The sequence below is a fragment of the Lissotriton vulgaris genome, chromosome 2_1 (assembly GCF_964263255.1).
Source record: "Lissotriton vulgaris chromosome 2_1, aLisVul1.2, whole genome shotgun sequence".
Lineage (NCBI taxonomy): Eukaryota > Metazoa > Chordata > Amphibia > Caudata > Salamandridae > Lissotriton > Lissotriton vulgaris.
The window spans coordinates 1,729,844,116-1,729,870,536 of NC_141687.1; the positions used below are offsets into that span (position 1 = coordinate 1,729,844,116).

General features: G+C 43.0%; 1 protein-coding gene across 1 annotated transcript in view; it reads left to right on the forward strand.

The window, feature by feature from the left end:
• LOC147733202 (mucin-2-like) overlaps positions 1-26,421 on the forward strand; it is a 1,332,790-nt gene that overhangs the window by 679,033 nt on the left and 627,336 nt on the right. The window contains exon 14 of the mRNA XM_086957736.1: positions 637-731. Within this exon, the coding sequence (XP_086813862.1) occupies positions 637-731 (95 nt within the window). The remainder of the gene's footprint in view (positions 1-636; positions 732-26,421) is intronic.

Here is a 26,421-nt window from a genome sequence, read left to right on the forward strand (position 1 = left end):
GTGTTTGTCGGATTTCACCAGGACTTTTTTCATACAAACAGATAAAAAGGCACACACAATCTCTCCCTCTATTTTGAAACCTAAAATATGTTGTTTATTATACACAATATTGTGTTTTCCCTCGCTTAGTACTCCTACCAATCTGTATTCCCTTTCCACTGCTCCTTAAGCCCCTCTCATGCATCCTACTGTCGTATAACGTATTTTAACATTATAAATTATAATGTTAAAATACGTTATACGACATTCCAGTGTGATTGCTCACCCCCACGAATCTTAGTGACCAAGCTACTCCCCTGCATATATGCCATTGGACAAGAATCATCAGCATGTACAAACTCCTGAAGTTTCAGATCTAATTTGGCTCCTGCTACCCATGAGAAAAGCAGGGTTGCATCTAAATCCACGTTGTGAGTCGTAAAAGTATAATATTGCATAAGCAATTAAAGGTAGGGAATAAGAAAAATGATTTATAAGGAGCAGTAGATTTTTACTCAAATGCATATAATGTTATGCTACAGAGAAGTCTGGATGGTGCAACTAAAAAAATATTTAACAGATGTTTTCTTTCTAATGTGTATATCGTTAAAAGCTTACAATGTGTAATAACAAACTACATTTTCTTTTTCTCCACAGAGCAATATGCCCAGCAGTGGTGCAAACTACTTAAAGACCGAAAGGGGCCCTTCGCTAAATGCCACAGTGTTATAAACCCGAACGCTTTTTACAAGGTAGAATAATTTAGTATTAACAGTAGCAACACATCTCTAAATGTAACTTCCAGGTAATTATACAGTGTTTTAGTGGAAAGAGCTCCCGTTCTGATGTTTGCAGACCTCACTAATCTTCTCATCCATCTAAATGCTTACGTCCTATAATAATAGTGCCTACTATTTGGTATTGCGCAGAATTCACATTGTGATGTGAGCTTCGTATGTAGGGGCAGATCTACAAGGAAGTGCTGCAGCGCAGCAACGCCAGCCCTTTCACTGTGCGACGCTGCAGCACTTCCGAAGCACAGGAATGCGACATTTTTTACAATAATTATGTTGCATTCCTGTGCATCCCCCTGCGCTGGCGCACAAACTGCAGCCATGCGCCGGCACAGGCACCATGGGCCTTATTTATGAAGGCCTTGCGCGACCGGTGCGTCACTTTTTCCCATGTTAAAAGTGACGCATCGGCGGCGCAAGGCCTTCATAAATAAGGCCCCATGTTGCAAGGATGCCTGCGTCGGTACACAGACAAAATATCGATTTTTAAATATCGATATACAAAAATATCGAAGTTTAAATATCAATGGTGCAAAATATCGAAGGTAAGTAATATCGACAGTCTAAATATCGGTATTGGTATGATATCAGTAATATCGAAGTTGTAAATATCGATGTCAATAATATCGAAATTAATAACTTTGATGTTACTAATATCAATTTTTAAATAAATTTAGTGTATATTATATTGTATTTAGTATGTTTTATTTTTTATTTTTAATGTAATTTAATTAAATATTGTCTTTTACTACTGTAGCGGGTTGTGGGTTTATAGGGGAATAGGGTGGGAAGTAATTTAATTATGTTAAATTAATTATTAATTAGTAGAAATTATTAATTAATTAATTGAGAAATATTTTTTAATTATTTTTAATTAATTGATTAATTGATAAATATGTTCTGTAGCGGGTTATGGGATTATAGGGGAATAGGGTGGGAAGTAATTTAATAATAATTAATTAATTGATATATGTTTGTACATATTTTAATTAATAATTAATTGGTAATCATTTTCTATTAATTAGTTAATTAATTCATATAATTTTTGACATTTTTATAATTATTAATTCGTTGGTAATTAATTAATATTAATTATGTAATTACTTTAATTATAGTACTTTTTTATATATAATTTATTGTTATTCTTAATTAATTAATTGGGAAAAATAATATTAATTATTAAATTAAATTAATTACAGCAAATGTGCTAATATATTTACTTTATTGTTATTGTTAATTAATAATTAATTGGTAATTAAATAATAATAATTAATTTTGTGTAAAGGAGTATTTTTAGGGTTCAGGGTCAGTTTTCAGTTTTTGGGTAAAGGGGTATTTTTAGGGTTCTGTGTCAGTTTTCAGTTCATGGGTAAAGGGGTATTTTAGGGTTCTGGGTCAGTTTTCAGTTCATGGGTAAAGGGGTATTTTTAGGGTTCAGGGTCAGTTTTCAGTTTTTGGGTAAAGGGGTATTTTTAGTGTTTAGGGTCAGTTTTTAGTTTTTGGGTAAAGGGGTATTTTTAGGGTACAGGGTCAGTTTTCAGTTTTTGGGTAAAGGGGTATTTTTAGGGATAAGGGTCAGTTTTCAGTTTTTGGGTAAAGGGGTATTTTTAGGGTTCAGGGTCAGTTTTCAGTTTTTGGGTAAAGGGGTATTTTTAGGGATAGGGGCAGTTTTCAGTTTTTGGGTAAAGGGGTATTTTTAGGGTTCAGGGTCAGTTTTGGGTTTTTGTGGTACAGGGATATTTTTAGGGTTCAGGGTCAGTTTTGGGTTTTTGGAGTACAGGCGTACAGGGTAAAAACAAAAAAAAATTATATTAAATCAAATAAATTACATGAAAAAAATTAAAATTATTTTAAATTATTAAGTGTTTTATTTATTTTAAATGTATATGTATTAGTTTTAATTTTGTTTTAATATTTTTATTTAATAGTTGTAAAATTATATGTATTTTTAATTTATTTTTACATTATTATTAATACATTTAAAAAAACGATATTTTTGATTCCGATATTTTTGTACTTCGATATTATTTTTTCGATATTTTTGTACTTACCTTAATGAAGATAGGATTCCGATATTTTTGCTGTCGATATTTTTGCTCCGATATTTTTGCATGTCGATATTCTGTCTGTCGATATTATGTCAGACATTCGCCTGCGTCATGGGGGTGATTGTTTTTGTGCGGGAAGGTGCCCCTTCCTGCACAAAAACAATCACTACAGGAATTTTCCTCTTTCAATGCGTGCTGTAGAATGCAGCACACTTTAAAAGAGGAAAAAACAAGTTGAAACTAAAACATTTCTCCTCGTTGCGCCTTGCTACACCTCCCCTGGGGAGGCGTAGCAATGACACGCATTTCCAGATTTACGATTCCTCGTAAATGTGGAAATGTGTCTCGTTCCATGGGTGTTGCATGGGAACACCTACTGCAACAGCCATAGAACACCCCTTCCACGCAAAGTGTTGCGTGTGAAGGGGCCGTATTTACAAGGAGAGGAAAAGTGACCAAAGGTGGCTTTTCCTCTCCTTGTAAATATGAAGAGGTGAAATGCGCCTCCAGTACGTCACAAAAAGGGACGTACTGGTGGCATAGGGGGCTTGTAAATCCATCAGATTTATTTAGCTTAGCAGTCAGGTATCATGAGTGGAGGAGTGGAGAGCCTTGTGAGTGATGCAGGCCATTATGTTAATACTGCTAGCTTGAGGGGAAGCCATCTGAGTTTTAGAACTATTGGTGACAATTGCCATTCCTTTCGGTACCAGAGACAAGTTATTCTGCAGCATATGGTACTGCTTTTTTAGGGATGAGGTGCATTGTGGAAAGAACCGACAGAAGTATGTTGCAGTATTTAATCAGTGTTTGTAATAGAGACTTACCATCTTAATCTGGAATGAAATTACAAAGTCCCCAAACACAATTGAAAAAATAATTTTTTTGCAATCATCTCTATCAGTTATTATTTTTACTGATATTATTGTTGACACTGTGCATGATAGTATGTTTGCAGTTAAGGATGCTGCTTGCTTCAATTATTGTACTGGCAGTGGTGAATGGGACAAGAAAACCAGAGAGATTCTGTTTTAAATGGTTTCTGTTTTCAAATGATGGGGTCATCCTATCCTGAACAGATTGCAGAGTGTGCGCTAAATGAGAAATGTCATTAGCAAAGGAGGATTTAAATATTATTGTGTATCGGGGCATTTTTGAAGATCAATGATTCCCATGTACTTTACTATTATTCCAAGTGGTTCAAGTTACAACTTCAAGAGGGTAGGGACCAGAATTGATGCCTGGAAGGACCCAATATGTTAAGACAGTTGAGAAACTTGATTCACACTTCACCCTCTGTGATATTTCCATTAGCATGATGTGAACCACGTGAGGACCGCCCCTTTAATACGCATCAGATCCTTGAGAGCATTTTTAAGCATAACATGCTTTACAGTTTTAAAGTCTGCAGATCAAGAAGGATAAGGATGCAGGAGTTGCCCAAATCCATGATGTTGAGCATATTCATCTACGGAGCTGTGCTGTCTCAGTGCTGCAGCTTTGATTGAAACCTGACTGGTGCTTATCTGAGAATGGATATGTTGAGAATTTTGACTCGCAATCACAGCTTCTGATAATTTTTGCTAGAAAGTGTAGGTTACATACAGGGAAAAAATTGTCGAGACCTCCTTCATCTGCAGATAGTGTTTTGAAAGGTGGGGTGACCTGACTACTTTCGGTCACCAAGGAATACCCCTGACTCAATCAGGTTTCTTTTGAAGCATGACAACTCACTGTTAGGGTCTCAAGGTGCTGAAGGGGGAGGGAACTGTGGTTTAGTCGAAGAGCCGGGCCTTGAGTTGCTTCATGTATTGAGGCAGCGAAGGTGATTGCCTGAGATGTAGAGACAGGGAGTTCCCAGTATTTGCAGTGAGGTAGGAGAAGAAACTTCCTCCAGGCGTGATCTTGAAGATTTGTGGAATGTGGCCAGGGCTAGTTAGGCCGAGTGAAGATGTCTGGTGAGTGTGTAGAAGGAGACGCAGTGGTTGAGGTGTGCAGGTCCGCATGGGTGACTGTTTTCCTGGACTCAGTGGGGTTCCACTTGAAAATCTTCTGAAGCGGGCTGAGCATGTGTAAGCAGGAAGGATGAAAGGGCATTTATTTGGTGATTCCTTGAGAGTGAAGAGTCCAGTATGATGGTGAGGTTTGTGCGTGGTCCATGGGTGTGCCAGGAGTTACAAGCTCTCTGCCCCACCAGGATTCATTCCATGCGAAGGGGGTGGAGCTCAGGACAAGAACTTTGGTCTTGTCTGAGTTGAACTTAAGGCAGCTGTCCTTCATCTAGGTGGTCACTGCCTTAATCCCATTGTGGAACTTGCTCTTGGCAGCTGTGGTTTCTTCTGTGAGGGAAGAATCATTTGGGTGTCTCCGGCGTACGAGAAAATGTTGAGTCCATGGCTTCGGACGATAGCTGTCAGCGGGGCAATGTAGATGTTTAAGAGGGTGGGTCTCAGGGGGAACCCTAAGGCACTCCGCAGCTGATCTCTGTGGGTTCTGAGAAGAAAGGTGGAAGTCTGACTCTCTGTATTGGGTCAGTGATGAAGGAGCAGATCCATTCTAGGGCTTTGTCATGGATGCAGTAGCCATGGAGTCTTGTGCAGAGGGTGTGGTAGGAGATGGTGTTGAAGGTCACCGAGAGGTCCAGGAAGATGAGGGCTGGAGTTTTGCTTCGGTTGAAAGAGTGCAGATGTCATCTGTGGCGGAAAGGAGAGGGGTCTCCAGGCTGAAGCCCGACTTTGAATGGTCCAGGATGTGGTTTGTTTTGATGAACCAGGAGAGTTGGGCGTTGATGCCTTCTCAATGACTTAGGCTGGCAATGGGATCAGAGAGAAGGATCCGTACTCCTTCAGATCCGTCAGGTTGGCCAAGGGTTTCTTCAGCACATGGTTTATCTCTGAGAGTTTCTAGTCTTCTGGGCAGGTGGCAGATTTGATGGAGCAGTTGATGGTAGGGCAGAGTTCACGGGTGATGGAGTTGTCTGCTCTGTTGAAGATTTGTTGAGGGCAGGGATCCAGAGTGGATCTTCTTCATGATCCTGAGGGTGCCGTCAGAGGTGAGGGTGATCCAGTTGGGCAGGGTCTGCTGGAGTCTGGAGTCATTGGGTGCAGTGGTTCTGCGTGGGTTGCTTGGGTCTTGGGTTTCAAAGCTGTCATAGATTTCCTTGATATTGTGGTAGAAGAAGGTTGCGAGGTTGTTGCAAAAGGGGAATTGTCTGCTGTCTCCATGCTGGGTTTGGAGAATTCTTTGACCATGGTGAAGAGTACTTTGCTGTTGTGTGCATTTGCGTTGGTGCATTCCCGTATTGCGTTCCTGTATTGCTGGGCAATCCTACGTCCCTAGCTCTGTTGTGCAGCATATTTCTCTACCCACTGAGTAAATGAGTGTCCTACCAACCATGTAGACACTTTGTATCGCCAGGGGCCAATTATGCACCCTTTAAAAAAAGAAACACGTTAACAAGAACTCCCAACTCCCTATTCCAGCTCCCCAGTCCTAGTACCCACTCATTTGCGCACAAATCTTTTGTAGCACTTAGATCGCCACCTGCCTATATGGCGAATCCAAGATTAACTCCAACCCAATATCTGGGCCGCAGTGGCCCCCCAATCTGGAAGGAGTGAGCTCCATAGGATGCCATATCCTTCATCAGGCTCTGCATTGCACCCCGAAGCACGCTCAATAGCTGGTTTGAGGTAAGCCTAGTCCCATTCTCATGACAAAAAAACCTCTGCCTGTCAGATTCTAGGCCAGACAACAAAATAATTCCACTCTGGACCGGACAGACCTCTGCACAACTCCCTTTTGCACCAAACCCTGTTTCCCCTTCCCAACTGATCAGTCTTAGATGTCTGGTGACAAATGCCCAATCCGCCCCCCTCCAGGCGTACTACAGCACTTAAAACGACCCATCATGTTTCACCACCAAAAGTTGTGATATTCTAAAGGCACCAAAAACATCCATATCATACAAAGACAAAACAATACAGCCTTAAAACGTTCAACACAGCATGACTCTTCAGAGGGTGCCTGTCCCTGCAGTCCCAGGACATTGAGGAGTTTGGCCAACACTCTTCCCATTCCTTCCACTGTCTTTAATGTAAAGCCCAGTAGGCTGCACTCACTTGTGGGCTGTGGGGCAGCCGGTAAGCTGCTCTGTCTCCTGCAGTTGTACTTGTGTGCCAGCAGGGACTCACTGTATCCCCACACAGCTGTACCATTCTGCCTGACCTTACTCATGTGTGACCACGCGCAAGTTGTGACCGCTGCAGCCACACCCATTGAAGAGGCCGAAGCAGCTGCAGCATCCGCACTGATGCCTCTGCTAAAATTCCAGGCCACAGCAGATCATCTCTGCCTGCGGCCCCCAGAGTTCTCACCACTTCCCACTGACTGGGCCGATATGACAGAGCAAGGTGAACAACTCCCGAGGCCTGAATACACCACCCCAGCCCGGGCACACAAAGCAAACAGCCTGTGTGCAAGGGGCCTGAGCAAGAGAGAGCATAACCTTCTCTCTGGTGTCCTATATATAAAACTGTCTAACCCCTCCCCCGCCCACTATGTAACCTATCTAATTGTGCCACGTCATTGTGACCTACCGGCCCCACAAAAGTTCCAAAGGAAAGACTAGGCTGCGCCCGGCTTTTTATGGAACCCTGCCTGGACGTAATTACCATTAAAAGTCCACATTTCTTTTAAATATTTTGAAATGTAATGGTGCACACCTAAAACCAAATAGGACAAACACTTTTGTCAGTATCCAGATTAGCAGCAGCGGCTCCTACATGATGGCGTCAGACTATCCTCCCACTGTTTTCTCGCAGTGTGAGAAGCAGAAACGTAAAATGGTATGAAAACCATTTTACGTTTCTGCTACTCACATTGCAAAAAAGCAGAAGGTTATGCATGGTTGGGGCGGGCAGGTGGGCGGGTCGGGGAGGAGTGGCTAGCCCAATGTTTTGGGTGCTGACTCTTTGGTCGCCACCAGGGCCGACCAAACCAGTCACATCACTCTCCATATTCTCTATGTAGGCTGCTGTGCAGCCCGCATGGAGAAAACAGCCTCCCCATAGGCGCCTGTACAGACGGCATCCTAGCCAATCGCAATGCTGCCATTGCGCCATTTATTTGGCTTAGGGGAGGTGAGGGAGGCTGCCAGGTTCCTAATACTTGGTGTCGAGAGAGAAGTGACACTTTGTGAAACCGGAGGCTGATGGTAAGTTTTATTTTATTTTTTGTTTGTTTAACACCCAAGCCCTCCTCGTACCACCCCCTTCCTGCACAACCCCCCTCACCCACGTGTCATGCCGTCCGTGACTGCATTTCTCTTTCACTTTCAAGTTTACTCAACTCCTCTGAAGTTTGTGAAACACCAGGTCTGCTGCTCCGTGGTCCCTGTTTACAGGTATGATGACTGCAAGGAAGTGTCCTTCATGTGGCATGGATTTGGTTCAGTATATATGGAGACCAGGACAGTACACACCCTTTTGTGGCGCCCCTTCACTCTGACCCTTGTCGTAAAGTCACTCTGAAGAAGCAAGTTCTGTCTCCTTCACAGTTCATTGTTTTTCATCTTATTGCACGGTGCCAAAGGCAAGCCCGACCGGGCCACAACCCCTGCCCCTTTAGGCCGAAATATTAGGAAATAGTCGTCTAAATCCCTATTAAAACTGCAAATAAAACCTAATGTTGATTGTACTATTTTTAAACCGGACAACCTCATTCTTCCATGCTCCTGCTGCCATTTTTCTTGCTCCTCTCTCTCAGAGAAGAAACAGACCCCTAAAACAATCACAAATCTAAGTTCTAAACATCCACCTATAACTGAGGATAAAAGAAGGATAGCCCGGCACACAGAGTTTACTTTTTTTTATCTAAATTGTAGATCCCTAGCCAAACACAAAGAGGTTATATTTGACCTATTGCACAACGCCCAATGCCAACCAGATGCCATCTTCCTCACTGAGACCTGGCTACATAAATGCTCAGGGCCTGACATTGCAACAGCCCTTCCTACTGGCTATTCAATTGTCAGGAAAGATCGAATAGACAGACCAGGGGGAGGCATTGCAATAATTTTCAAAAATGAATATTCCTGTAAATGGGAAGACAGTGGCTTTGAAGGCTGTGAAGCCGGCCTTTTTAAGCTCCTTCTTACACCCAAGTTCACTCTTACTGCTCTCCTAGTTTACAGACCTCCTGGCCCAGCGGGCCACTGGGCAACTAACTTTCCAGAAGCTATCACTCCCTTTCTGCTCCAAGCCACTAATTTTACGGTGGTAGGAGATCTTAATGTCCACTTTAATGATGACGGCTGTAAAATTGGCTCTACCTTCATTAATGACCTAGAAGCCTTAAACCTGCACCTTTGTAATGCAGGCCGACACATAGGGCTGGCCATTTGCTTGACACTGTTTTTTCTAACCTATCTAACATTCTATGTCAGACAGTTCTCCCATTAACCTGGCCGGATCAGTGGTCGGGACATCTAGCCCCTGAATCACCAATTGGCATCAACAATACCTGACACTTCTTCTTTGGGTATATCAGATACCAATACCATCCATCTTCCGAGCCAAACTTAAAACCTGGCTCTTCTCCGGACTCTAGTCTCTCCACTATTCCTTTTTCTTCACTCCCCCTCTCCCTTGGTAAACCCTGGATTTTAGCGCCGGGACACCCCTTCGGGGGTAGCTGCGCGCTCTACAAACTACATAAAATAAAATAAAAATAAAAATAAATCCATGCTTGGATCAAAGACTCTGTAAATGTCTGTCTCCCTACATCCTCCAAGAAATTAAACAACCATCGTCTGCCTTCCCACTGGTTACGGAAGTTCTAAAATTGGAAAAATCTAAGTGTAAAGCCCTCAAGAGACAGTGGCATAAGGATTATGCCTCAGAAGCTAGGACTATGTATAAAACGGCTAAAAGAAATTATAACTCTCTCTGTAAAAGCGCACATTCACAGTATGTTAATAATACCATTCAATCCGCACAGAACAATGCCAAGGTACTGTTTAAACTTGTGGGCGAGCTCTCTGGGGCCGCTTACAAACAATCACCCCAGGCACTTAATGAAGTGAAATGTGACACTATTGCCAATTTTTTTATTGAGACAGTAGAAAAAATATACACAGAATTATCAACTAACAATGGGAAACTTAATAAGCACACCACATCCTATAATTCTGAAGATAAGAACGCAGAGGCCACACCTGACCTTGTGTCTGGCCGCAAAATTATGAACTGGGAATTACTTGACCAGGCATCTTTTTCTGACATTTTGAATGGCCTTAAATCAGGCTCCCCGAACGATCCAATACCAGTTCAGATCGTTAAAAAAATACAGCATAGCTCTTTACAGCCTATGATGGAACTACTTAATGCATCACTAAAGGAGGCTGTCCTGACGACAGAGTGGAAACATGCAATGGTGGTCCCCTTGATGAAAAAACCCAATGCTGATCCAGCAGATCCATCCAACTTTCGACCGATCTCCCTTCTCCCTGTCTTTTCTAAAATATTAGAAAAACATGTAAACCAACAGTTAGTTCGATTGTTTGATACCAATGAGATCCTACACGAATCCCAATCTGGTTTTAGAGCCAAGTACTCGACTGAAACGGGGTTACCGAAAGCATCCGGCGATTACTTGATAAGGGAGGAACAGCTGCACTTATTTTGTTAGACTTAAGTGCCGCCTTTGATATGGTGTCTCACCGTACTCTCCTTAAAGTTTTACAATCATGTGGCATTGCTGGCCGGGCACTGGAGTGGATTGAGAACTTTTTTACGGGAAGGACTCTCCAGGTATTTTCCACCTCAGCCTGTTCTAAGATCAATAATGAGCCCTGTACTATTCAATCTCTATGTCAGCCCACTGGCCAACATAGCGGAGGAAGCTGAGTTGTCTATCTTTTTGTACGCTGACAACACCCAATTTCTTTTCTCCCTATCTGCCAATAAGGCCTCTAAAACCTCCTCTTTACAGACTGGGCTATCGAAAATAGCCAACTGGATGCATAACAATTGGGTAAAATTAAATAGCGAAAAAACAGAAGTCCTGATAATAGGAAAAGATAAAGACCTGTGGGGCCCATGCCATTGGCCCCCAGAAATGGGACCAGTTCCCCAGCCTGTGCAATCCGCCCGTAATTTGGGTGTAATGATTGACGAGCAACGTTCCATGAGGCAACAGGCCATTAAAACTGCTTCTGTATGTTTTGTTATTTTGAGATGGCTCAAGAAGATATTATGGATGCTACCAGGTAAAACCCAGAGAACAGTAATTCAAGCACTGATAGTCTCGAGACTTGACTATGGTAATATCCTATTCCTGGGTGCTAACAAAGCAATAATTTGGAAACTACAGACTGTACAGAACGCCGCGGCGAGACTGCTCTGTCATATCCCGAAAACATCATCCACTTCTGGCCCCCTCCGGGACCTCCATTGGCTAAGAATTGAAAATCGAACTAAATTGCTAATATGCTTGATGCATAAAATTAAACTTGGTATAGCTCCACATTACCTAGGTTCTTTAGTCCAGCCCTATCTCCCGACACGCCCACTCAGATCTTCCTCTCAGGCCAAATACTCTGTCCCAAGATTCAAATCAGTCCGCATAGGGGGCCCCTCCTTCTCTTACCTGGCACCTCTACTGTGGAACACCCTCCCCATTTCCCTCCTTTCATGAATTGAACCACTTCAGTTTCTGCAAAAGCCTTAAGACCTGGCTATTTAACCAGTAATTCTACCCATGATGGTTGCGTCCTTGGCGCCGGGAAACCTCCAGGTAGCTGCGCGCCCTATACATTTAATTTAATAATAATAATAATAATTACACATTTACACTGTGCCAAATAGCACAGGCAATGTCCACAGGGAATTATATACATGACCAGGCCAATCAGGCCACAGTCAGAACCATCAGAACAGGTAAGTAAATGCAAATATAAAACACAACCAGTTACTACTGGTACCGTAATGACCATATCCTAAATTATCATAGCATGACATTAGGTAGTAAATTACATTAGGCCCAAACCTCATTAGCATAAACACATTACGCAATAGGCCTTACCGGCATGCACACAGTATGCATAAACATCCTAAACATAAACGCATTATGCATAAACACTGGACATAGGTCACAACACATTCCAGTAAGACAACCAGTCATGACTGGTTACATTACATCCTGCCTGAACCTGTTAGGCAAACATAGTAGGCCTGAAAGCTTGGCATAAACACAGGGTGCACAAATCACAATGGGACATAATCATTCTTTTGGCAACACTCCTAGTAACAGACACATTACGCAACTCGGTAGAGCCTGGCGCTCTACCAATGTCACCACAACTTCCGCCCAGGCCAACTGGCCTCTCAAAGGGTTTGAATGCCTTATGTCCCAAGATGTCAAGGCGGCTGCCAATGCAGCAGAAGAAAGTGTGCACAGGTACTGGCCTAAACGTTGCAGCTGCCCACTAAGTGCTGGGCAGCTGGGAGAATGAGCTCTGCCACCAGCGTGCCTCCTGGGTCCCAACTGGGACTCTACTAAAACAACTGGCCCTAAATGAGCACCGACAATGTGCTCCAATTGACACCACTGTGCCTCCTGGACTGCCCACACACAACAATGACCCAAAAGGACCGAGCACAGGCACTGACGGTGCCCTCTGGAGTCCCCACGGGGACTCTACAAGCAAATGTGCCCCAAGTTCCACTCAGGGACCTTACTACAAAAAAATGCGTCCAAAGTTACAGCTGCCCACTGCCAGACGAGGCAGCTGTAAATGTCCAAAAAGTGAAGCCCTCACTCACTGGGCTTCGTGGATACTCATCCGGTCTTCCGGGCGTCGGCTTCCCGCTCCTGGGCTTCTCAAGATTATTACTGTGCACCTGGGACCCACGCTGAAGTCTAGCTGGGAGCGTGCAAGGCTCCGGTCTTCATCCAGCACACGCGGGGCTCGCATCGTCCAAAAGAGTCCCGCCTCCCGCTCAGCAGCCACTCCAGATTTCTTCCGGTAGCCTCCCCACCGGATTGGACACACGCAGTCCTCCCCCTGCAGGCCCCTCCCTCAGTCAGGCAACCTTGCCTGTCTTCCTGGTCGTCCGCAAGCAGCGGTGATTCCGATTTAATTAGAGATGATTGCGGGGTGGGTTCCCGCCATCGAGTACCGCATGCATGGTGGGCACCCGGTTTAATTAAAGATGAATGCGGGGTGGGCACCCATCATCAGTGCCACAATGCGGGGTGGGACCCACTCCAAAAATATGCACAGAAGTGGGGTAGGCAGCCACCAGCACCTCACCAAATGAGGGGTGGGCACTCGCTCTTTAGATGAGGAGCGCATGGGGGAACCCCACACACAGGGATTCCCTCGCAGCCTCGCGCTGCATTTGCCCGCTCCTTGTTCCTGGCAATTTGAATATAGCGCAAACATGGCACTTAGCCCCTCCAAGTTCTTGGGGTAAAGCTTGACAAGGAATCCAGTAGGTAGAAACAAAAGTCCTTGGGGTTGGGGACACCTCAGCAGGCGCAGCCAGGCAGGCCAGTACACAGGAACCTCCAAGAAGCTGCAGCTGGGTCCCACAGTGGTTCCTCCCAGTAGAGTGTCTCCCCTCAGCCCAGGTAAGCACGAGCAGCCTTATGGGGTCATAGCCCCTACATTTATAGGACATTTTCCTTTGTCTGTAGAGTACAGGGCTTGGGGAAACCAGTTCCAATGGTTCTGGAGCACTCTGTTTACCAGGCTCCTCTTCCCTATTGTTAGGTGGGGGCTTGTCTTCAGACACACCACAGGGGGGCAGAGCCAGTATTCACTAGGGGAGGCACCTTCCTTTTCAGGGACCAGAGACATCTCCTCCCACTACTCAAAATGTACATGTCCCCTTCAGCCTAGCGCTGACTAACCTTGCCCCTCCTGGAGCCACACACACCTCCCAGCCCCTGTCACTCACAAGCCAGACATGCAATCCACATCAGGCAGGCAGACATCTAGCACACAGAAATGCCAACTTCTAAAAGTGGCATTCCTCCCATAGTCATAATAAATCTGCGCACACCATTGCGCATCATTTATTCTCACCATTTCAATCATACTAGTCTTGACCACACTGCTGCTCTCATATCAGGGACTACCACTGAAACATTTATCAGGGAATCCCAATGAATTTGTATGGGAGGGCAGCCCCACAGTAGTGAGAAACCAAAATGGCTGTTTGTCACTACCAGGACATGTCACACACTAAAGGTACATGTCATGTCTGTTACTTACAATGCCCCCTGCCTATAGGGCAAGCTGGGGCCTTCCTTAGGGGTGACGGACATGCAATAGAAGGGGGTCACGGACATGGCACACACTTTAGGTGCCATGTCACAGCGGCAATGACACTGCTCGCACAGGCTCTGCAATGGCAGAGGCCTGGGAAAGGCTTGCAAGGCTACTTTGGTGCAATCAGCTCTGCAAGCCCACCGGTAGCATTTAATTCACCAGCCCTGGGTATATGGGATACCACTTTACAAGGGACTGACAGGTAAATAAATAGGCCAAACAGATGTAGACCAATCTTACTATATTTAACACAGAGAGCGCACACACTTTACACTGGACTGGACAGCAGTGCTAAAGTGCTCAGAGTCCTAAAACCACCAACACCATGTCAGAAAAAAAGGCTAGGAGAAAGGCAAAAAGTTTAGGAATGACCCTGTAAAATGGGCCAAGTCCAACACACGTACATAGTGCTTACGGCTGTTTACATGCCATTTTCCTTAAAGCACCGCCCTCCATGAATTGCGATCAACCATTTGTATCAGCATATTACTTTCAATTTTGTTTGCTAAAAAAGAATGTTGCAATACAGCAAACAAATCAACCCTGCCCTGATATTTCTGGGCAAGGATTCCAGTTTGACAGTCTTGGGCTGGGTTTACCATTCCTAAAACATGTATTGGATGCGAACATGTCAGAACTGCGGGATACCCTAATCAAACTAAAAACGCTGTCATCCAGTGTGTTTCCCTCATGCAAACATCATTTCTGCCCTCTCACTGCTCGTCCTTCAACTCAGTCCACCATGAACCACCTGCATATTGCAATCAATGTAAAGTGCACCACTATTCAATGTACAGTGATTCTGAGGAAGAGAGAGATCTGCCTTTAGTTGGCATTGCCACACCATCTGGAAGGTGACTGGTAGAGAGCCCAGTATAGAGAAAATAGCACATATACATTATCTGGTCAGACTAGCACTCACCTTAAGAACATAGCTTGAAGCCTGCACCCCCGGTAAGCATGCATTCTCTTCCCTTTTGATGAAGTTTTTAGGAGCAGCAGGGGGTACTTGTATGCTTCCTCACGTCATAAAAAGGCAGGGAAATGTGCATTAGCAGTGGTGGACTTTTGTTACTATTAAAAAAAAACGTGTTTGAATTCGTTCATTTAAGCTTTTCTTCAAGCGGACGCCAAAAACTATCCTTGTACTCAGTAGTTTTGTTTAATCAACTGTTCAGTCTGAGGTAACCCTTGCTCTAACAAGATCATATCTCAGAATTCACAAAATGCGCAGAACGAGTTTCAGGAGCTGCTGATCGTGACTTGTGTGCATTGCGCAGATACTTTGAGTATATGGTGACAAGACAACTGTTTAGTGTGTAGGGATTGATATCAATGTTGTTTAGCCTTTTTCAAAGCTTTCTTCTAATTTTGTTGGTAGATAGGAAAAGTGTGAGTCATGGTGAGGAGTTGATTTGCCCAAGATCAGATAATTTGAGTAGTGAAACTATGACTGTTGAATACCTAAATGTTGTATGGTGTGTTTTTCTTTGGTCTTTGCATAACCTGAAATGTGCTTTGTTACCTGTGGGTCTGGCTAGTGCTATATAAAACTGAAATAATAATAATTATAGTAATGAGATGTTTAGGTCTTCCTCCGAAAAAATCAAGGCAGTCAATGGCATTTTATATCATGTGATGGCCCCTCTAGGGCATGTAATGTGACGGAATCAGACCGTCAGATTTGACCATCTGAAATGTACATTTTTGATAGCCAGCTAACCGGTGCAGAGTGTGCATTTTGTCCTTCCTGCACTCCATTGGAAGGGTCTGATAAAATGCCACTTTTTTTAAGGCACAAATCTTCTATGATTTTTTAAACGACTTTCCTTTTATTGGTACACTATAGCTATTGTTATTTACGACATTATAAATGCTAGCATTTTACCAACAACTGTAATGTGGCAGAAAAAGAACGAGTTAATAATATTGCAATACATATGTGCTCGTTTTGTTCGTTTGCAGAGCTTTTACAAATGAAATTTACAGCTCCAACATTCCCCATGTTTATGATTAATTACAGGAAGTCCTTTAATTGCCTTATTAACAACTTGCATTCTCAAATTTGCTTGAAAATTTATCATTTGCGACTCTTTTTTTCAAATTGTTCTCGGGGGAGTACCCCCTGACAACAGTTGAGCTCGCGTTTCGCTCGTTTACAACAGGTGACTCATCCCAAACTTTAAGCCTCGCCACTTTCAAATGTCACCAGCCGCCACTGCAGATTAGCCAAAAACGAAATGTGCCCAGATGATAATACAGCCTCTAGAGGCAGATCATTACAACATAATTTCAGTCACCATACTTTTGGCTGAAACATCCAGCAGTCGTAAAGTTACAATCTAAGAAACCATGCAATGCATGCTGGTAAAATGTCACATCAAGAGGTAAAACCAGTTCCTTTTGTACATTCTCACTGCACAAACTTGAGTCTAGAATTACTTTTGTAGTCTCTCAGCCGGATTAGCCAATATCGTAAATGTGTGCTGATGGAGATACAGCCTCATGAGGCAGAGCAGTTCTTTGTAAGCCATAAATAAGGTCAATTACGACAGCATTTCATTCTCGTACTTCTGGCTAAAACATCCAGCAATCGTGAAATATAAAAAATTATAAACTAAGAAATCATGCAATGCATGCTGGTAAAATAAAATCCCAAGAGGCAAAACCAGTTCTTTTTTGTCCATTGTTGTGGCACGAGATGCAAATTACTTATTCAAGATAACAAAACAACTAATATAAACAGTCTATGCAGCATTTGCTCCATAACACATTGAAAAATCATATCTTCATGGGCCCTTCTTTACTTGCAACCAAAGTCATTCATAAAAAAACGATCGATTTTACCTCCCTTTGTTGTGGTGACAATACAGTACCTATTGTTATTAAATGGCTGCCAAGATGAAAGTCACTTCTATTTTCCAATCCTTTGTCAGGCTGTATACTGACTGGTATTACATCTAAGCACAGGTGCATTCCAATTACCCAAACTTGTGTAGGCTTCCATCCCCCACCGTATAGCTAATGCTATGGTGCCCAGCTCCGAAATACAGTGTAATTCCCATGAGAGGTGCTCGCTTGCAGGAGAGAAGGACCCCGCCGAAAGTACAGAAGGGCTCTCCATTACAAACGTTCACATTCATCACGCCCACCTACACTTCTCCAGCCAGTCCATGTCATCGGGAGCACTCTTACTTGAATAGTGCTACTTCCAACAAGGTGTTGTTAGATTGGTTTACTTCCTGAACTCTGGTGGTGCATGTTAAAGCACTACTTTGAGCGCTTTTTAAAATCACCACAAAATATTCGCCCTTGGAGAAAGAAACGGCACTCTGAGATGGAAGGGAATCACCACTGTTTATTCCATCGTGTCACCCCATACAGGAGGCGTTTCGGCTGTGCACTAGCCTTTCTCACCAAGTGAGCTGCATTTTGTAATCACTATATATATAATTTTTTTTCATAAACATAAAGAAAATTCTTTCAGGTTCATTGCAAGCATTTCAAACTAAAACTGCGAAATTCCTGGCCTGCAAGTCAATTAACATTAAAAGTCCTCATTTTTTAGTGCACTCACAAGGTGCAACTCTTTGCCCCCCACTGAAACAACTTTCAATGAGCCAATTGCAATCAATGTGGTTTAACCAGGGGCGTAGCCTTTTATTCACATAGGGCCCGATTCACAGAATGAACTTAAGACTAAATCCTAAACTTACTAGTATTTGATATTCACAGAATGCCCTTACTACTTTCGGGATTCACAGAATGAACTTACTACTTTCGGTATTCCCAGAATAGATTTAAGACTACTAACTTTACGTCCACACTCGGGCCGTAAATTCCGGCCCGGAGGCAGAGTTTCCGGCTTGGGGGTGGAGCTTACGGCCCGGAGGCGGAGCTTCCGGGCCAGAGGCGGAGCTTGCGGCTTGGAGGCGGAGCTTCCGGCTCGGAGGCGGGTATTTAGCCATGGCTGAAATCTCCACCTCTGGGCCGGAAGCTCTGCCTCCAAGCCGGAAGCTCCGCCTCCAGGCCATATGCTCCACCCCCAAGCCGGAAACTCCGCCTCCGGGCCGGCATTTACGGCCCGAGTGCGGACGTAAAGTTAGTAGTCTTAAATCTATTCTGTGAATACCGAAAGTAGTAAGTTCATTCTGTGAATCCCGAAAGTAGTAAGTTCACTCTGTGAATCCCAAAAGTAGTAAGTGCATTCTGTGAATACCAAATAGTAGTAAGTTTAGGATTTAGTCTTAAGTTCATTCTGTGAATCGGGCCCATAGGGCCAAATTCACAGAACTAACTTAAGACAACATCCTAAACTTACCACCATTTTGGTATTCACAGAAGGCACTTAGTCATTTTGGTATTCACAGAAGGCACTTACTCATTTCAGTATTCACAGAAGTTAGGAGTCCTAACTTTAGGACTCCTAAATGCCTTCTGTGAATACCGAAAGTCTTAAAGTTAGGATTTTTCTCAGTATAGGAGTCCTAAAGTTAGGAGTCCTAACTTTACTACTCCTAAACTGGGAAAAATCCTACCTTTAAGACTTTCGGTATTCACAGAAGGCATTTAGGAGTCCTAATGTTAGGAGTCCTAACTTTACTACTCCTAAACTGAGAAAAATCCTGGCTTTAAGAATTTCGGTATTCACAGAAGGCATTTAGGAGTCCTAAAGTTAGGAGTCCTAACTTTACTACTCCTAAACTGAGAACAATCCTAACTTTAAGATTTTCTGTATTCACAGAAGGCATTTAGGAGTCCAAAAGTTAGTACTCCTAACTTCTGTGAATACCAAAATGAGTAAGTGCCTTTTGTGAATACCAAAATGGTAGTAAGTTTAGGATTTTGTCTTAAGTGAGTTCTGTGATTCGGGCCCTTTGTCTCATTGCATCAGTGAGGAATGATAACCATAGTTAAGCATACTTCATTGTTATGAGAATACAGTAAGATCAGTCATACATTGTTGTGAGGATACAGGAAATAAGCTTTAGCAAAACAGCTCAAAGATCGTACAGGCATTGAAACAGTTGTTTCCACCCATTACAGTGCAAACACTTCAGAATGCACTTGCAAAATCAGTCCAAGGCATGATAGTTCTGAGAATACAGGACATAAGATCAGCATAACATCAAGGATTGTGCATCAATAAAACAATTGGCAACACTTTGGAATGCAAAGGGCCAGCAGGCCCCTTTCCATATCCATATCCATCACCCAAGCCCTCAACCCAGGGCATCCGGGGCATAACTTTGCAGCAACGTCCCCTCCATCACTCAGAGGGATGGACAATACCCGCAGTTCCACATACCAGGGCACCGTATAGCGCTTCTGCCCTACTGGGCTACCTGTCACCTGGCCAAACCCCCAAAAGTTCCACTTTGGGCATCCCAGAATAGGGCAGAAAGGTCCAGGACCACCAGCAGATCAGTCCGCCATTCCTGCCGGCCCGGTGCCCGCACCAAAACACCCCTCCAAGGGGATAAATCCAGTATATCACTCCTCAAATTTTGGGTAACCGCCCTTTTTCTGCTGCAATAAATTCCAGCAATTCCTCCTATCTCCAGGGGTTGGTGGATATTTGATGCAGTCTTCAGGCTGGTGCGCGGTGGAGATAAAAAAGAGGCAGTCACCCTCTTGCAATGCCTTATAAGCCTCTGGGCGCCCCTGAAGACGTCACCAGCCAGGGATCCTCTTTTCATTTGCGGGGGGCGCCTAGTCATTTCAATATTCAAAGCGCATTGATGGACATCTGAAATAAAATACGGCAAACACTTTTCTAAGTATACCAGCCGGATTAGCTAAAAAAGTAAATGTACTCTTATTGTAATACAGCCTCTAGAGGCAGAGCATTTTTTTGTAAGCCATAAATAAAGCAAATTACGACGTCATTTCAGCGCTCAAAGTCACCGTAATTCTGGCTAAAACACCCAGCAATCGTAAAGTAGAAAAAGCTATAAACTAAGAAATCATGCAAATCTGTTCCTTTTTGCACATTCTCACTGAAGAACATTGAGTCTAAAATTACTATCATATAATTATGCACAAAACACCATGAAAAAGTAGAAAAGCAGAATAGTAAAAATCTATTAATTAATGTAGACAATGAATAAAATAATACAAATTAAAAAATCTGAAAAGCACATTTACAAAAAATACTATGAACATTAACCTCTTAAGTGCTGCGTCGGGGCGTTGGCTGACGGCAGCACTACCTCCCCAGTGCTGCACACGACCATTGGACGTCCATTCAGCACTAGTTCCAATGGGCAGCCCAGCACTGGGGAGGGATATTTGCGCCGCATCTAAGGTGTTAAAATACATTTAAAAATAAAAACAAATAATTGTAAATATAAAAAATATGCTCTAGTTAACAGCATGAAAACTATTGAAGCCTAAGAAAACTTATTATACTGTTTGCACTCTAGTTTATGCAACAGTAGGGAAAGTGTTGGACTTCAGAGGAGTACAATTCACTATTCCCACTCCAGTCTGTGCAAAAGTACGGAAAGCATTTGATTTTGGAGGCGTAAAATGTACTATTACCACACCAAGCAGCACATCAGTGCGTAAAATGTTGAACTTCAGAGAGGTATTATTTTAAATTTCCACTCCAGCCTGTGCAACAATAGCAAAAGCATTGGATTTTCAGAGCGATGAAATGTACTATTCATACTCAGCGGAACAGCAGGAAAGTGTTGAACTTCGGAGTGGTTACATTTGTTATTCTCACTCCAAAGAAGGCAAAAGTAGGGAAAGTGTTGAACAGCAAAGACGATAATTTTACTATTGTTACTGCAGTCTAAACAGGAGCAGGAAAAAGTATCCTTCACTTCAAACAAATTAAATATATAATAAACACAACAAAATTGGAATTTTTTTTAACATTATGTATTATATTACATTACATTACATTACATTATATTATATTAAATTATATTATATTACTCAGTGGTGGTTGCTACGAGGAAAATTAGGTTTGCTTTTCTATAGAAAGAGCATTCTTTGGTTTGCTAATAACTTTTGACAAAACTTTCCAAAATAAAGCTTCATCCTTCTCAGCTCATTCCTGGACAGTTTCAGGCTGATCTATGAAGCAGGGCCTGAGAAAAAAGGGGCCCCAAAACTTTAAATCCTCATGCAGTTCCATAGACTTTTTAGACAAATCTACATTAAAAGCCTCTGAACAGAATTACACTAAATTTGGCCGGAAGCTAGATCCTGGTACACAGATTATGCTTTTTGAGATTTTAAGTTAATACATTTAGTAGTTCATGAGACATTGGTGAAAAAATAGTATATTTTGACAGTTTTGTTCGCAAAAGTCTCAAGAGACTGGCAGGAGTGACAATTAAAAAATAGAGCTTTTAGATTTGCCCAGGGATTTTCTTTCCTCTAGACCACCTCGCTCCCATGGGAGTCACACTCCAGCAAGAGTAAGCACTCTGATTGGCTGCCAGCAACATATAAAATTTTGTTGGCAGCCATTACATGACTCAAGAACTTAGTCCCCTGTCCTGAAGTTATAAAAAAATAAAAGATATATAGGAGCGGGATTGGGATAACCAGGCCACCTGGGCCAATAAGAAAGACTCCCCCTGGGGTCCAAAAAGAAAAAAACCAGCAAACAGTTCTGCAATTGTGTGCAGAATAAAAAAAACAGTGTCCGTGCCACATTTACATAACTGATGCCCCAGGAAGCCTACCCTGGGTTTGATTTCATAAAGGGGATGGGGGCTCATGGCCACCCTCCCTTCCCAAATCTCTAGAGGCCCAGGAGCCCACCTGAGGCTAAAATGTGTTTATTTGGGGAGTTGGGTGGGCGGCTTCACTACCTGAGCATTAAGTGTCCCCTAGGAGCCTACCCCTGGGCCCGAAATCCCTTTTATGGATTGTTCAATCCCGCCATGTTCCATGAACATATAGTTATCATCCCCATTGAAGTTTAGTTACAAGTTCCAGGAATCCTCTTATTAATAGCCTTATGCCCTCATGTGCTTTCACAATATTACTCTCCTTCTGTCTTTCATTAATCTCTTCTGACTGCTTCTTCATTTCGTTACTAATTACGGAAATGCTTTTTTTTATCTTGCTTCCCTACCCCTTTCCCCTCCCCTCCTGAGGTGTACAGACTCAATCTAGAGTATGTTCGTGATGAATGTGCAACACGCGGCCAGAGCTCTAATGTTAAGACCTTCCACTAATATTTAGTAGATGCTGCTTATAAAATCCCACCTCACGCGGTTACCCATTAAGGGTGCGTTTAATTGCAAAGTATGTTTTTTTTGTGGAAGGGGTGGGGCTGTGCAGAAGGGATGCCCGGCCGGCCCTACTGTGGCTTATCCACTGCGTGGGTCGGCCGGGAAAATAGTTCCGGGCCAGGAAGGGAAGAGCAAGGTTGGTCCCAAAGGGAGTGTGAATGCCGCGAGTGCTGTGGTTGCCGGCGAGGTCCCAAGAGCGATCCAGGCTACACCAGTGGCACAGAGCGAGGCAGAGGCAGAGGATACTCCTAACCTGGAGTTATGCGCTCAGGACGGGGGGCCTGCTGATAACAAAGGTATGCCCGGTTCTCCCCCCCCATATGTGACTTTAACTGTGACTGGTGCTGGGGGTGTAGAGAGCTTGATGAGACCCCACGAAAACGTAACAATAGAGAACTATCCTAGTATTAACAACTCAGCAGACCCACTGGATACTATTGGGGAAACAGGGGGAGGGGATATAACATCTACCCCACCTCAGCTACATTTATATGGAACAGACCTTGCTATAGCTCACCAATCATTACCCCAAACACCCCTCAAAGCTAGTAAAACCAGACCTAGACTTAGATTAATGTAAAGCGCTAAGGTTGCTGGAAGACATAATTATCACAAGGGGGGATCAAATCAAATACAAAGGGACAAGGTAGCACCGGATATTCGTTTTTGTCTAAATTCGAATGGCACAAACCCCTGCCATGACAGCCATAGAGTACTGGTACCTAAAAGAAAGGATTGATGACATGGTGGTTTTCCAGTCTGTTGCTGTTACATCTAAATACGGCAGGTGGAACGCCACCAACTTGTGGAGTGGTTGGGACCACCGCAGCAGCGGAAAGGGATAGGCTAGTCACTATCTAAATCGGGCCATTAGTCTCTGAAATGGAATTAAGAAATCCTCAGTAGGGCAGGGCAGCAGGCTGTGACTGAGATGTGTTCTGTGAGGATGGGTAGCCAACGGACAAAGTATTGGTGAAGTTGTTGACATTTGGCATAAAAGCTCCGCATGGGAAAAATCCACCAAAGGAATGTCCCTTGCCAGCCAGAAAACTTTTTTGCCTCCGCCCGGTGAGCATTTCTACCTTTAGAACATTTTTGGAGCTTGGTCCTCCAGTGGGACTAGGCTGTAAATTGTAGCAGAACAGGGCTATACAAGTCTGGTTACCTTCTCTGTGACGTCCCCGTAAAATGGATTTCCTGGGGCGAAAATGTTCCAAACACGAGCAACCTTAATCTTTGGCCCAGTGGCAATGTACCTTCATCAGATTGACTTGGCACATTGGTCCCGGTCTTTAGTTGGTATATGGGCAAAAATCATTTTAACTCTCAGTTGTTAGGGTTATGCAGCAGAATTATACTCTGACACTTATCTAAGGCCTAATAACCTTAGGAGCACCACTTACAGGGTAAGGGCTTATCCTCGTAAAAGCCATCAGCAGGGCCCTGGGGAGATCCAGTTGCAACTGGCCAGTTGGGCTCCTCAGGAAACGGAAAATCTTGCAGCTTTTGTGTCACTGTAGCTTAACTGGAAGTCAGGCAACTAACCCTTGGAGTCCACTTCTCTGTCCTGGGTACACCTGAGAGCAGGTTTCTCCCTTTGTGTTTCTCTCCACAAGTTCAACTGCATGTGCAGTCCTTCTTCTGTTTTCCACTGAAGGTGTCACATTGATGCCTAATGCTAGCCTCGCGGGTGGCATTCACAAGTGCAAGATGCATTGCGATGCATTTGGTCACATATTTTTCATTGGTTTCTTTGCACTCTTGCTGCTCAGTCCCTTTCTTACTACTTGTGTACCAGAATGTTCCTCCTAACAATTTAAACTTCTGATTTCTTCACGAGGAACTCATGATTGGCTTTTTTCTCTTTCCCAATGCCATGTTGATTTCCTTACCATTAATCTTTGTCTTCAGTCAAGAGCAACAAGATTGCCACTGACATAATTCCCTTTTATGGAAGTTTCTTAAACCTTTCATGTAGTTTTCTGTGCATGGTGGCATTATAGCTCTGGGAGGAGTTGTGCTTCCTCAGACAATTAAGAAGTAGACCTAGGAGAATATTGCATTATCCAGCGCTTGACAGGCATTCACATTAGTAAATGTAGTTGCTTCAGACATTGCAGCAAACTTTGACAAGAGTTGACACCAACGCTAATTGATTCCCTCACACTTTTTTAATAATCCCCAGAATTAAAAAATAAACAAGACATCCAACATTAGCTATTTGTGAGGTTCTTGTTAAACAGAGGAATCTTCCCTGAATACAAAGTTTAAACATTTTATTAATGCTTTATAATATATCATTGTTCAATATACAATACAAAGCAGTACTATTAATATATGCACAACAAAAAATTAAGATTAAAGTTAACATGTTGATGTGGGACTAGTGAAAGACACACAGATGATGAACGGAATGCTGAGCAAATCAAACATTCCCCCGAGTCAATAGATCTTGGTCAAGTCCATCATTCTTTTGCTCACCATGCCACCCTAGTTTAGACCCAGCCATATGAAAATCAGTCTTGACCCTGTGCCTCATGTGCATGGAAAGTTTAGACGTTTGGGGTGATCTGTTAAGCAAGGGCCGAGAAAAAAGGGGAGCTCAAAATACGTTTTTCCCATTCATTTTTCCATAGGAACATTAGACACTGCTACAGACCAAACTGCTGTATGGATTTACACTACATTTGGTAAAAAGTTAAAGTTTGGTCCAGGAAGAGGGCTTTGGTGTTTTGGTGTAAATCAGTTCAGTAGTTTTGGAGAATTTAAAGTTAACAAGGCGATTTATTTAATCATGCCACAGAGAATCAGTGAAGCTGACCGATCACAAACCGAGATGTGAATGAATGCCACCCCCTCAACCAGGAAGCAGCGGGAGTCATCTTAGGAATCTGCACTCAGTCCTGAGTCCAAGATAACACGTAAACAAAGACATAAGGGTGTGGTGGAGACCTCAGCAAGGGACCCCTTAGGTGTGGAAGAGACCTCCCCAAGGGCCCCAGCTGAAGCCCCACAAGTTATTTTTTCTTAATTTTCACACATATTTTAAGAGGATGCGCTGCTAATTACTCCACATATTACATCACTCATGACATCTTCTATGACATCATTGATATTATAACTGCAATATTTGCAATGAAATTAATAATGAGACAATTGTGCATGGCAGGGTGAGAGTTGTAGTTACCATAGCACATTATTTTTAGTTACTTAAGATAACTATAACCGGTGAATTTCTGTGGTTTTTAGAGTTTAAAATGTTATGTTGTTACTGAACATTTCCCCTCACAATAAAGGTACTTTAACCTTAGGTTTTTTCAATGAATATCTTCATTCAATAATAAAAAGGCTGCAGGGAGATTATAGTTTGCTAAAAATGTTAGTTAAAACATACTTTTTTAAAGGAACAAAACCTTTGAATTTTACCAATTATAGATTATCGCAAGTAACTGTAATTTGTTCCTTAAAGTAACTTTAAAACCCTTTCCCAAGCAATCAATGTTGTTATTAGTGATGTCTTTGAGATGTTGCAGTGGTGGTATTGATGATGTAATGGAACATGCTATCAATTATGTGATATTTGAGGTATTAGCCAATGCATGGAAAGGGCATGTGTTATAGTTATGATAGGGCATGAGTTCCTGAGGTATTTTATGTTATTCCTCATTTTACAATTCCTAACTATAATGTCACTTTAAACTTTTCAGTGAATTTCTAATCTTTTTCTAAACAAAGTAAGATACAAAGTAAGATGTCCATCACCATGCGTGGCCATTGCGAGCACCCAATTCCCCCCCACCCCGCAAGCACCCAACCCCCTATGCACAAGCCCTTTTGGCCATGCATGGCAGAGGGTTGGGTCAGAGGCTGGCCTGCAGTGGACACTTCACCTAAACCCTCACCGCTGCACATGACTGACTACGTCATGTAACAATATAAATATGCCATTTTAAGTAATGCAGATCTACAGGATCAGGAACACTTCTTAGCTCCAGTCCTTTGGT